The 14,191-nt window shown below is 35.6% G+C and overlaps 1 protein-coding gene across 5 annotated transcripts in view; it reads right to left on the bottom strand.

Moving 5' to 3' along the window:
* Positions 1–14,191, bottom strand: part of LOC123677445 (potassium/sodium hyperpolarization-activated cyclic nucleotide-gated channel 2) — a 194,291-nt gene that overhangs the window by 9,881 nt on the left and 170,219 nt on the right. For all 5 annotated transcript variants that reach the window (XM_045613988.1, XM_045613980.1, XM_045613970.1 and 2 more), the window contains 3 exons: positions 11,009–11,158; positions 9,114–9,332; positions 3,487–3,751 (listed from right to left, as the gene is read on the bottom strand). In XM_045613988.1, coding sequence (XP_045469944.1) covers positions 3,487–3,751; positions 9,114–9,332; positions 11,009–11,158 — 634 coding nt within the window. The remainder of the gene's footprint in view (positions 1–3,486; positions 3,752–9,113; positions 9,333–11,008; positions 11,159–14,191) is intronic.

Here is a 14,191-nt window from a genome sequence, read left to right on the forward strand (position 1 = left end):
ACTCAAACAGCAACCTAAACAGGATAAGCAGAAAAAGGCTGCAATCAAATCTGCTGAAGTTAAGAAGGCCGAACGTGCCCAGAAAAAGGTTATTAAAGGATCAAGTGGAACTAGGGTACGTAAAATCCGCACTTCAGTGCACTTCCATAGGCCAAAGACATTCAGGCCACCAAGGAATCCAAAATACACAAGAAACTCCGTACCCACTAGGAGCCGTATGGATGCCTTTAACATCATTAGATATCCATTAACCACAGAAGCCGCAATGAAAACAATTGAGGACAATAACACCCTTGCATTTTTAGTTCACACTAAAGCAAATAAAAATCACATCAAGCAGTCAGTCAAAAAACTTTACGACATCAATGTTGCTAAGGTCAATACTCTGATAGTAAGAAGTAGGCTTATGTTAGATTGGCCCGAGATTATGATGCATTAGACGTAGCCAACAAAATTGGAAAGCTTATCCCTTCCACTGCTGAACGAAAGCAACCCTTAACTGTAGCCATCTTGTTCGATCTTGTGTCACCTGAATGCAGTTTCCAACCACTCTTTGATGGGGCTTGTAGTAACTGCCTGCCGTAAAATAAGACTGACTATAACATGTGGCTTGGCTTATCCCAGCCTGCTACATCCCCCTTTACTCAACAATCCCATGGTACCTCAAACACCGAATTCCTTCCAATACTTCGCTCACTCCTAATAACATCCTCCAATCTCTAACCTTCCAAGCGACAGGTTCTAGCAGAATGAGCAACATGAGAAGAGAAGCAGAGCAGCCAGCCAAGCGGCTGTACCCACCAAAGAAAAGATAGAGGTGCAGAACTGACCAGACAGAGGCCATAAAGGTGGGTGACAGGTCTAGCAGAATGACACACAAGAGGCCGAGAAGGAAGCAAGAAGATCCCACAACATTTGGCTGAGAGTATGTGGTAGAATAGAGACTACTTATGTTACCGCGCGCGCCAGTTTAGGACCTAGAGTGTAAATCTTGTTGCATTATTCAAAGAGTAACTATTACTTTCATGCCGACGAATCTAAGGAAACGAGGATACCAAAAAAAGTATGCCAGGTCTCTACTCAACGCCACTGCTCAAACTCCTTCAAAAAAACTCCCCAACTTATAATATCCAGGCTCGAACTAAGATTAATCCAATGCTATGAGGACTTCGGATTTGAGTTAGTCGTACTAGTTCTCAAAGGTCGTAAGACCCTTGAATCGAAAACAGGATCAAGAGGCGTTTTCTCGTGGTATTCTAAGGAAGGAGGCTTGACGACCAAGTCCCCGCGAGGAACTACCTCAGGCTTAAGCTTCGTAATCAGAGCTATGGAGGAAACCACGAAACGAGGGGGCTCATAGATGGGTAGAGGCCTCACACTTTTCAGGCTACCTACTAGATGACTCTACCACCTTCAACAAAATGTTTCTGCCCTATCCCATACTCCACTAAGACAGGACTGCGTGAAACAAGAAGGATATTCCGCCGTAGATTACCAAACCCTTGGTAAACCGGCCGCACTGAGGCTGAACGCGTAAGAGAAAGGTTGGCATTCTTGGAACCTTCATCTACGGATTCGACAGAGGTGTAATGGAGGTTTTTAGTGAATAAATCCATAAGGTGGATTACTCTACATCAAAAAAAGAAAAGAAGAGTAGGTTGTCTTCTACTTCTGTAGGCCTCATGTCTTGGTCTCCACTCCACAAGTATTTTTGTCCATCTTCCATCGCTCATTCCCTCCCTTATTGCAATTTATATGTATAGTTCACAGATATATAAATTTATTTTTATGATTTTATATGAAGGTGATTTTATCCAGATGTTGTGTAGATGTTTTGTATAGATGTTGTGTTATGTTTTACGTTATTAGTTGATTGAGATAAATTATTAGTATGGAATTTTTCTTTTATTTTATGATCTTTTTTTCAGATAATATCATGTACCTCACCAGATTAATGAATTGTTTCGTAGAAATTATTGCTAGCAGAAAATAAGAGAAGATTCAGTGTCGATACAATTCAAGTGAATATAGCCCTCAATAATAATTAATGATGTAGAACATAAAAAAAAATGCAGCATATTCTTTGCGTGTTCCATTCAATTTGAATAACGCCATCGAGGAGATAATGATAGACGTGGGGTTTCTTACCCCTCGCAGTAATTAACGACGAAGAAAGGAAGGTTCAAATAAAGCAAGTAATCGATGATCAGTTGCGCCATCAACTTTTAAATTCATGAAAATGTCAAAAACAAATTTTACTTCCCATTACACTAGCCTGAAAATTTGATATTCAGATATGTTGCGAGGAGACAGTAAATTTGTCTCATAATAGAAAAGTTAGCGGCTCCTTTGACTAACCCATTTTCCACAAAAAAAGAGCCTAGGTAAAATTAGCATCGAAAAAACATTCATTACGGTACTAAGTAGAAAAGAAGATTGGGAAAAGGTGTCCTCAATCCCATTTCTTGAAGAAAAATATCACAAAACAGATGGTTCCAAAACCAAAACGACGGGGACTGTCGCTGGAGTATTCGAGACTGGTAACAAATGCTCAATATCGCTATGCCACTGCCTAAGTGTCTTTCAGGCAGAGATACTCGCAATATAAAGATGTGTAGAAATTAACATAGCAAGAAACAATCGGAAATGTGACTTAGCGATACATTCCGATAGTCAGGCTGCAATTAAAGCAATGAGCTCACATATCATCGATTCTAAGATGGTATGGGTGTGTCGAAGAAAACTTAATGAAATAGGTAAGAATAACAGGGTCTCTTTAATCTGGGTTCCCGGCCACTCGGGAATTAGAGGAAATGAGGAGGCCAACACACTTGCCAGAAAAGGAGCACAAACTCCTTTCATCGGCCCGGAACCTTTCTGTGGTGTAGACAAATGTACCTTCAAGAAAGAGTTTCAGTAAAAGGAGGAAACCGAAAAAAAAATCTTGCTGGTTTGGATCACTCCGAAAAGATTCTTCGAAACTTTGACTCTACAAGATCTGAGAAGTATCTGGATCTTAGTAAGAATATGCTACACCTCCTCACTGGATTCCTCACATGGCATTGCCGCCTTAGGAAACACCTCATGAGAATGGGTCTAACAGAAAACGACGAGTGGAGATTCTGTGGGGAGGAGGAAGAAACTCCGGATCTCCTGGTGAAGGAATGTCTCGCCATCATTAGCCAACGCAAAACCTTCTTTGGACACGAAACTTATATCAATGAGGAATTAGTCCCCTTGAAGCCATCCCAGATATTGGAGTTCATCAGAACTCTGGAGCTGGAAGGCGAGCTGTAGATCACGTTATGAATAGAATGGCTCTAATGAGGGGCACAATAGACCATTAGGTCGCAGTGAAACGAAACCTCCCTAATTAAATCTAAATGATTGACTACCGCGGAAGTCAATCTACTACTTTGCAACCTGGTAAAACAAATATTGTCAGACTCCATATCATGCGAAATTATCTTAAAACAACAAACTCACCTGGTTGGAAGACTTCATATTTCAATTTTGTAACCACGTCCGAGACGAAATTCGAATCGGCATTGGCGAAAAATGGAACCGATGCCACCAAAGACCTGCAGTTGTAATTGATGACATCTTCTCGAAGTTTTTCCGACAGCTCTCCCAAGATGCACTCTTCGTCGAAGAATTTTCCCTGATAACGGTGTTCGAAATATTCGGTGATTCTTTGTCGCATCTCTCTGGGTAGCTTCCGGTAGGCCATGTACTCCTCCACTTGCTTCACCTATGTCGTGCAGATACATAACGTGCATAAGATTTTTTCGGGTTCGGGCTGCAGTTTGTTTTTGTTAGTTGGATCAGTAAATTTAATGGAATTTATATGGGCCAATCACTGAAGACGATTCGGGTAGACAATAAATCAGGTTATTTCAATTTTTGAGCTCTTATCTTCAATGACGAACCCTCAGAATATTCGGGAAAAAAATCTTTCAGCATTAAATGAATTTCAGAAACTATTGATCGGAGTCTACAGAAAATTTGGGTTGATAGGATGCAAAGAAAATTTTGAAAAAAATTATAATATCATGAATTAATATTCTCCATTTCAAATTAATACAGACAAAATGAGGATTATTCAGTTATTGGGCAATAACCAACATTCTTTTTAATTTCAAAAGGCTCAACACATTTTTAGATTGATCTGTTGTTGTCACTGGCGGATCTGAGGCATCGCTCGTAAAGTTCCTGAGTCAATATTGATTCAAAAAAACAGAGTCAATATATTGAACTTCCGAAGAATTAAATGAAAATACAATTCAATCACCTACAAGAATACCGAAAAAGTCAATTGTTAGAAACAGCTTATCACTTAAAATTACTAAAAATGATGGCTGTCAATTCCGAGGTCAATTCTTTTATTTACATGTTATTCACGTTCTAATTCAACAATCTTTTTGATGAATGTTACTTGATCTTAACTGATATTGCAGATATGATTTTTATATTTCAATCAGAATCTCCTCCCCCTCAGATCCGTCAGTGGTGCACTTCCCCTCTCTGAAAAAGTTCTGCCAGTGTTTGTTGCTCACTTTTATTAGTCTACAATCTTTACTGACCGCTTTTTATTGATTATATAGGTGCTTTCATTCTATGAGTCATTTAGCATTGATTATACAAAATTCTATACTAATTGTGACTTACTCAAGATATTGATAGAAAAATTAAACTTTCTCTGGGAAAATAGATGAAACAATTTAATTTCTACAGTGATCGCCAGTGAAGGGTTAGTACTGAAAAAAAGTTTATTTTCATCATAAAAATTTCAAATTGTCCGAGACACTTGAATTATCACGAAATTAGTTTTCAGTGACTGACCTCAAGAGCAAAGGTGAAGATGAAGCTTCCCAAAAGCATCAAAGTATAAGTGATAGATCAACTCATGCCTTCATTGAATGTAAACATGTGTTTCTATGAATATCAAAAATATCAAAGAATTGACGGAGTTATCGACATTCAAACTGAACAATTCGAACAGTAAGAAAATTATGTTGATGATGGTATGAAAATTGAGAGTAATTTTGTATTATTATGAGTATAATTGGTAATGATGTTCAGAGAGACGATTACTTAATACAAAAGCAGCTATTTATCATCGTTATTAATTATAACTGTGGATTATTATAGTTATTAACGTAAGTAACTATTGAATTCCTTTCAAATTAGAACGATTATGTAATTATGTCGTCATGAAAAATTTAAATTGTTGTATGAAGCGAAAGTTTCTCAGTAATTTGCAGATTTCTTAGGAACAACTCGAACAATTTTCAATTTTTAAAATCAGTCGAGAAATCAATCATGAGTTTGTAATTGATGTATGCAGTATTATTGTAGTTCTAAAGGAATTGGGGATTGGGTTAACTGAAATAAGACTGAATAAAGTATGTATATGTTTTGTCACTTCAAAATGAAATGACTCATCTATGATTCGCAGAAGAAATCTTTACTGGTGAATGAGGTATCAGGTATCACGTAAATTCGACTTTATGGTTCGGTTGTTTTCGTCTGAAAGCCCTTTACGTGAGAACACATTTATGGTTATTTTGCACCTCTATACCTGATGCCTAATATCACCATCATAAAACATCTGCTGTGAATGTGCCTTGTAAAAAAATTACAGACGTGACCAGTAACACTAAAGTTGCTCTTAAATCTGTTGGTGAGGTATATTTATGATTGAGAAATATATACCTGAAACTGTGAATAGCAAAGTGTTTATTGAGAAATATGAGTGGTTGAGTAATGAATTTCTATAACTTGCACTTTGCACACAAAAATAGATAGAAAGCTGAATTTTACTACTATCAAGACCAAGTGCATTGAAATGAACAGAATGTGATTTCAGTAGATTCAGAGAGATAGAAAGTCAAGAAACGATATCTTAAAGAAATATTCCATTAAAATACTATTTTTTGATAGAATTATCAGCACTCGTTAAGTTCAAATTTTCCCAATGAACATAGTCTGAAATATATTATATTTTTATGTTCAAATTTAATGAGAACTTTTAATAGTTTTCGACCAAAGCATTTCTTCCAGTCGATTAAGAGTTTTGATAATTTCTTTCATAAGAAAGATATCAATTTATTTGCCGTAAAATATCTCGAATATTAAAAATAAGTTTCATCCAAATTCAAACCTTTTCTGATAAAATAGAAAATGAGAAGTATGGGGAAATTTCGATAAGGAGAGGAGTTCGACAGGGATGCATGTTATCCCCTGCATTATTCAATAACTATTCAGAAAGGAAGCCCCTAGTAAGTAATTAGTAACTATATAGGTTACTACAGGTGATGAATACGAGTTGTAGATGTTGATGGACGAAATAGTAAAAGTGAGTACAAAATATGGACTGCATCTAAGCGTGAAACACGAAATTCATGACTATATAAAAAAATAAACTACTAACTGCTCGATTGAAGGTCTACAACAGGTTTATACTGAGTCACCGTTTATAGGTATTTAGGAACTAACATGAATGAAGATGAAAAATGGAATCACCGAAGTGAAGTGACAACTGACATTGATTAATTGTTTCACACTTCACAGGGTGTGAAACTTTCGATGTTTTAGCAGAAAAACTTTCAAATCAGAAGAGATAAATAAAATCTGATAACCTATTCTCGTTCTTTTTTTTTAGGAACTATCAACAGTTGAAATCATAGATATATATTGAGACTCTTAGATGCAAACAAGATTTCGACAAATCTATAACTTATTTTGATAAAAACCATACGATATTGTATATTTCTGAAATTAGGGACAATTAAGCTTTCGAAAAATAAATATTTTATTGTCAACGAACATCAAAGAAGTTATACATCTGATAATTGAGTTTCATCATATCAGAATCATTTGAAAGATTGGGACCAAAGGTACCTTTAATAATAAATTTTAAATTCTCCATATCGAAAATATGCGTACAAGACTAAAAATTTTAGAGCCTCTTGAAAAAAACAGGTATAATTCCCAGACAATTCTTGAATGAATAAACAGATGTAAACTCATCGGCCTTATTGAATTTCTTCAGATAGTTTGGGAACCCCAGGCGGTAAATAGTCCAATATACCTGTAGAGTTTATTATGTCATAACAATATTCATATTTCTTCTGTCAATGCTAAGTTTTTCATCACCTATACAGGGTGATTTATTAGCTCACCAACAAACTTTGCCATATGAATTTGAATGGTAACGTTATTTAAAAAAAACATTATGGGAACATATGTCTATTGATATGATTCAATAATAACAAGAGTATGCTTGGAATCAAGCGTACCTAAATGAACTTGTCAGTTCATTGTCAGGAAGTATTCTAATTGCAATAACCACGATATCGGCATATTCTTCCGTTATAATCTATGGTACCTACATAAAAGAGGATCTATGGATATTATGAAAGGGCATCACGTGCAAACGACTGGACTGGACCAAATTATATCATTTTTTGTTGTTGTGGGCATTACTGTCATGAGATGGTTTATACAACAAAGGCTTTCCGTTTTCTTCCGACCGAGAGAACAATCATAGAGTATAATATTTGACACTACGAAGGATGTATTTTGGGTTGCCTGACAGAAAGTAGATGATTGAAGTGAAACGAAATTAATTTTTTCTTATTTTATTATAAAAAGTATATAACGGGTGTTCTTTTTCGAGGTATATAGTTTAAGTTGGCATTACTGTTCAAGATGGCGACCGATTTAACAGCTGTCAAGTGATTTATTCTCAGTTTGATTTGGCAATTCATCATGAATAGACTCACGCCTGAAAAACGCTTGCAAATATTGCAATTTTATTTCGAAAATGATGTTCTGTGCGGAATACGTATAGCGCATTACGTCTATAAGCGATGAAGCGCACTTCTGGTTGAATGGCTACGTCAACAAACAAAACTGCCGCATTTGGAGTGGAGCTAATCCTTAAGTGTATGTCGAAACAGCGTTACATCCAGAAAAACTGAGTGTTGGTGCGCTTTATGGGCTGGTGGAATCATTGGTCCGTACTTCTTCAAAAACGATGATGGCCAGAACGTTACAGTCAATGGTGATCGGTATAGAGCCATGATTACTAACTTTTTCATTCCTGAATTGAACAACCATGATGTCCAGGAGCTGTGGTTCCAACAAGACTGAGCAACATGTCACACAGCTCGTGCCACGATCGATTTATTGAAAGACACGTTCGGTGACCGCCTAATTTCACGTTTTGGATCTATGAATTGGCCTCCAAGATCTTGTGATTTAACACCGCTAGACTACTTTCTGTGCGGATATGTAAAGTCATTGGTCTATGCGGATAAGCCACAAACTTTTGACCATTTGGAAGACAACATTCGCCGTGTTATTGCCGATATACGGCCACAAATGTTGGAAAAAGTAATCGAAAATTGGACGTCCAGATTGGACTACATCCGAGCCAACCGTAGCTGTCATATGCCAGAAATCATATTTAAAATGTAATGCCATAAGATAATCTTGCGGATAAATAAAATTCATGTCAATCGAATTATCCATCGTTGTTTTATTGCAATTTAAAGTTTTATAGCTCTAAAAAAAAACACCCTTTATAATGTAAAACACGTGATTCGTGATTATCGAGCATATTGTATTTTGTTCATTTTTTTTTCTTTAGTTACACCACCTGAACGAAGCTGGGGCGGCCAGCTAGGCCGCCTTCTTTCTTTCTTTCTTTGCTTAGTTTATAAATAACCCTCTATAGATTTCTTGAATCTACTTTCTTATCAGTCAAAAATAAAGCCACAGTGTCGACGAAACAATTGTCCTAGACGATAAAAGATTCGTGGAAATTACTTCGTTTTTATTTCATATATAATGAATCCGACCGAAGGACCGAATCCATTGACTAGCATTTTTCGTTAAAATTTATAATGGTGGAGTTACGTTTCTGTATGATAAATATTTTTGCTTTCACGACAATACATCTCTTTCAATTACCTTGTGAAAATGAAATTGGCCGTGAAAATCTGCTTTGGTCGAAAACTGTATTACAATTTTACCAATTTAGATCATTCATTGGTGTACGCTAGTGCTTTGTCATTGAAACCGCAGCCTGAAAGAAAAAGCCGTACCTTTTCTCTGTATTGTCTGCGTGATGAATCCAAACTTTGTATTAAATTGGTAGCGTGTCCAAGGAACAAAGCGTAGCAGGTTGCCCCGGATATCATTGATAGCATGGTCAGCCACATATCAGTGAGAGATTGAGGTGGAAATTTTCCATATCCTATGCATAGCATATGGGACATCGCCTTGAAGAGAGCCCAGGAGTATTGCTCCAGCCAAAAGGCTCCCTGCAACATAAGATCAGTCAAACAAGAACAAGAAATTGTACAAATACATTTAAAAGGTTCAACTTCTATGACAATATTGATTTTGAATTTGTAGGCCCATATTTGAAGGATTTCTTTACTTTCTTCACTAAAAATTTTCCGAGGAATCTGTCTATTTTATTTGTACCTCCAATTTAGGAAAAGCCTGTATTAGATACGTAATATAACTGATAAAGTTAGACCATATAACTTATCTAACTCAAAAAGTTAGGTTATATAACTTATCTAACTGATGAAAGTTAGGTTGGATGACTTATTTAACTGATAAAGTTGTATTTGTTATGATATATTTACTCAAAGGCCAATCATCAGTCTAACAAGAGAAGAAGCGTTAGGTTAGTTTAACCATAGTTGGAAACTTCATCGACTTACATAAGCGTACAACTTTGTTTCCGAAGTTGCTTTTTTTCCGACTTTCGAGACTTTATTATGAAAAACTGGTTATACATTTATGATACGGAGTATTGTCCATCGCTGGTCACTACTTTCTTCCATATTTGGGCAGCGTACGAATCGCGCATTAAAAAAACTAGTCATGTTTTGAAGCGATCCACGAATCGATTCAATATTTTACTACTTCATGAAACCGGAAGTGCTGGTCAGCCAGGTCGGGTGCCATTGATCGAAACAAGTGATAGTCCGAGGAAGCAACGCCTGGAGAATTCGGCTTGTGGAGTAGGACCATTTCAACGTATGTCTTGACCACTTTCGAAACTTGGGGTCGAGCATTGTCATGCTATAAAATCACTTAATAATGTCTCTCGTTGTATTGCGGCTGTTTGTCTTTCAATGCTCGGCTCGAACGCATTACTCGCGTTCGATAAAGATTACCTGTGACTGTTACAGTTGGTTTTAACAACTAATACAACTAATACACTACGCCGAGCTGGTTCCACTAAATACTGAGCATAACCTTGGAACCGTGAATATTCAGTTTGGTGAATATCCCTATAATTTTTTGCGCTTGGGATTATCGTAATGAATCCATTTTTCGTCTTGAGTTACAATACTCTGCTGAAATCCCTTCCGTCTTTGCCTAGCAAGCAGCTGTTTACATGCAAACAAACGATGAGCCTCAGCCGCAGAATGCTTCATATTAAAACATAAAATTTAAACCTCCCGCAAATGACTAGAATTTGGCTCGTAAGCTTGATTAATCGAGAATAACTTTATGCTGCAGACACAAATCGATTATTATTTCGATGGCGTTATGTTTACAAATATCTCATTTTATTGTTTGACATATTTGATCCATTTATTTCGACTACTATTTACCTATCTATTGCAAAACGGCGGATGCAAAGTTGTACACCTAATATAACTCATAAAGTTAGATCATATAACTTATTCTGATAAAGTTAGGTTGGATGACTTATTTGATGTATTTGTGATGATATATTCATTCAAAATCAGATCATCCGTCTAACAAGAGAAGTATCGTTGGGTTAGATTAACCAAAGTTTGAAAATTCATCGAATTCATTCCCTATTTTTGAGGACATTCTCTTGACTGAGTTTCCAAAATTATTAGATTGCAAAAAGCCTGTCAGAGGAATTTTTTAATTGAAATGCCTGATCTGTGTGAAAAGACCAAATAAAATGAAATGGAATATTCTTCGATAACCATTACCTACTTACCTGAAGCTCATTAATTGCTACCCACGAATTTGGAGGAAATCCTTGCAACATTGGTACCAAAAATTGAAGGCATCCAGACCAATGTCCAATTAGTAGCATCATACAGATTAAATTGAAAATCCGCATGAACACACTCGCCATGTTCAGGAACTGTAATTTTATGATTAATGATTAAAATCTCGTCAATTTGTTTGCGCAACACACCTAGCGTGCTAGTCATGAGCACGTTTTTGTTAAACTACCTACTTCAAAATACTTCCAATAATAAAAATAAGTCAAAATCAAATTGCATACGTTGCTGTAACACAAATCAAATAGGTAAATTAAAAAATGGGGCAAGGGATGTCCAAACTGCGAATTTGTTTTATTATCTATATATTATAATTAAGTTTTTTCGGCAATTTCATCAATTTTGGATATATCACATTGTATGAGTGTAATCATTAAAGATTGAATAGTTGATTTCATTGTTGTATTTAATCTTTGATGAATACCCAAATATTTCTAAAAATTTTTTCCGCTGAGTAGTTTGTTTGTTTGACATTTCTGATATCTATTACCATGTCGGGTGTAAGTCATTCATAATGAAAGCTCTTTTCTGTAAACTTATCAATATCACACAGCCTATCAATAAGCCTCAGATAGAGGTTATTATTGTCATAATTCAGGTATTCGCTAAGAGATAACCATAATTGGTTTCGTGGTTATCGAGTTATTTTAAACAATTATGTTGTGTTTTGAATATGGTGACTCATTCGGTATTACTGTACTGGAATGTAGGGAGTTGGTGTACATGACAATTTTACCTATAGACATATTTAATTTTTACCTGTAGTCATAAATACTTCAGAGATGTAAACGAATAATTAGTCACCCTTAAATATGGCATTCAAAATGATGTAACAATGCAATTTTCGGATCAGTTTTGACATTTGTTGAGCTGTTGTGGTAAAGGATCAATTTCAATACTCAATTTAGAAGATTGGTGTCTCTGAAGGAAAAAACACTATTGTCTGTGACTTTTTTCGCTAAGGAACGACCTAAACGCCATTATACAGACAAATTCTTTGTTCTTTGCATGGATCAAAGAGGATATATTATTTCTTAATCTAGAGTTTTGTCTATCTTCCTGTTGACTAAATGACGCACCTGATGAAAAGGTTCACTTAAGAGGGTTTTATACCGCGTAGCTTTCTCCTGATCTGGCAAAGTTTAACTACTCCTCTCTCCTCAATATCAAACATTCCTCTGATTTACAATCCTTTGTAAGCCCATGCAAGAATTCAAAATACATTTTTACCTCTTCATTTTTATTTTCAGAAGAACCGCATTTTCAGCCTTTGGCAAGATTTTTTGTATGTAATTTTTATGCGAAAACTCATGAAAAAAATTGTTTGTTCGGAAAGTTATATCATGCATGTTATTCTTCAATAAAAAATTCATCTAATTCTTTTTCATCCATTACTTATTCATTAATCGATAAAATGAAGCGTATATTTTTAAACTGATCGCTGAAACGGTATGGACCCCTCTCAATTCTGAAAATATTGCATATAATTTCCGTGAATTTTTTCCAACCAAATTAACATACACATTTTTAGAGAGCGTTGATTTTCTTACTAGGAGTCAAAAATGTTTGTTATTTTTTTATTTTGTTGAATATCCAGGAAAAATTACTCTAATCAATCTACATTTCTAGGGTACCTACTTATTTGTGGTGATATCAATATGTGCAATAGAGTGTTTCGAATATTATGAACATAATAAAGCCTTACACCTTCATCCTTTAATGTCCTGTTGTTCTTTTGAAATCCATGGATCGGTTTTTCGAGGTGATGCATGTGGAAAACTAATCGATTTGTTTTCAAATTCAATAAATTTAGATTTTTCAAAGCAAAAATCTTAATGATAAATAGGGATTCACGGCTTGGCTTGAAATCAACTCAAGATCAAGTCAAGTAGTCGTTTTTCGAATGAAAGTGATGTACTTAATAAATGAATACTTGACTTAACTACTAATTGATTCGAACTTGAGTTGATTTCAAGTCAAGCTGAAGCTACTTGAGCTTGAGCTTGAGTCAAATAGCTTGAATATCAAGCCAAGCCGTGAATCTCTAATGATGAATCCTCGGGAATTCTTCGTTTCTGAGTTCTGGTAAAGGTCAAATTTTCGTTGGGGCACCCTGTATAACTGCCATTGATTTCGAACTCGAAGAATTAATTATTTGAATCTATTGAAAATTTGCATTTTTGATAGGGCGTGATTCAGGTATTCGAACACAAACAAATACACTACTGATTTCCAAAAGACCAAATCTATGAATTACATTCTGCGTGGGTATATGCACAGTCTATCATAATGATCCACGAATTTATGGAAATAGATGTGCAACCCTTTCGATATCTAGTTTTTTATATCCTTATGACACGTATGTGATATATCCAAAAAGTGAGATATTGCCAGTTGTTATAAAACCCCTCTATCAGCAGTTATTACACCTCCAGCTTCTACCTAAACTTGAAAACTTCTGCAAACTGCCAGCAAGCTGTGCCTGGATGAAAGCAGGGAAGCTATCATGGTTCTAAAAGCATGTGTTAGGTAATTCTAAATAAAATGTACTCAGCACCGTCGAATTGAAACAATGAGGTATCATTTCGTATGTATATGTCAGTTTCAACATATTCGAATGATTCGGAAAGGTTGTAGTACTTAAGAAACAGTTAAATGAGTATCTGGAAGAAAGAAAGTATAAGAAGCAAACATGCATTAAAACACCTAGAATTCATGCAGTGATAGGAAGATGCAAGAAACTATTGAACATTTCAGTAATGCTTATTTAGTTTGGTGGATATGAGAACAGATTTTGATAACTCAAATGCTGTTCTAATTGTGATTCGTGTTTGAAGAAGCATGCTGAAGCAACACTACGGTTCCTGTTATACCTATATGGTTAGTATGTTCCACCAGGAATCGGTTGGATTTTGGAATTTCATTATTGTTTCACTGAAGGTATCAAAAGTTTTATATTCAGAATTCTGAGAATTATTTCGTAAACATTTTTTTTATCGACAGATGACAAATGTGGAATTCTCATTTGATTCGAAACTGTTTCAATGGATCGATGAGGTTTCCCGATTTATTTGATTTTTTGTGAGTCAATGTATGACATTCATGAAAATAAA

The sequence above is a fragment of the Harmonia axyridis genome, chromosome 1 (genome assembly GCF_914767665.1).
Source record: "Harmonia axyridis chromosome 1, icHarAxyr1.1, whole genome shotgun sequence".
Taxonomy (NCBI): Eukaryota; Metazoa; Arthropoda; class Insecta; order Coleoptera; family Coccinellidae; genus Harmonia; species Harmonia axyridis.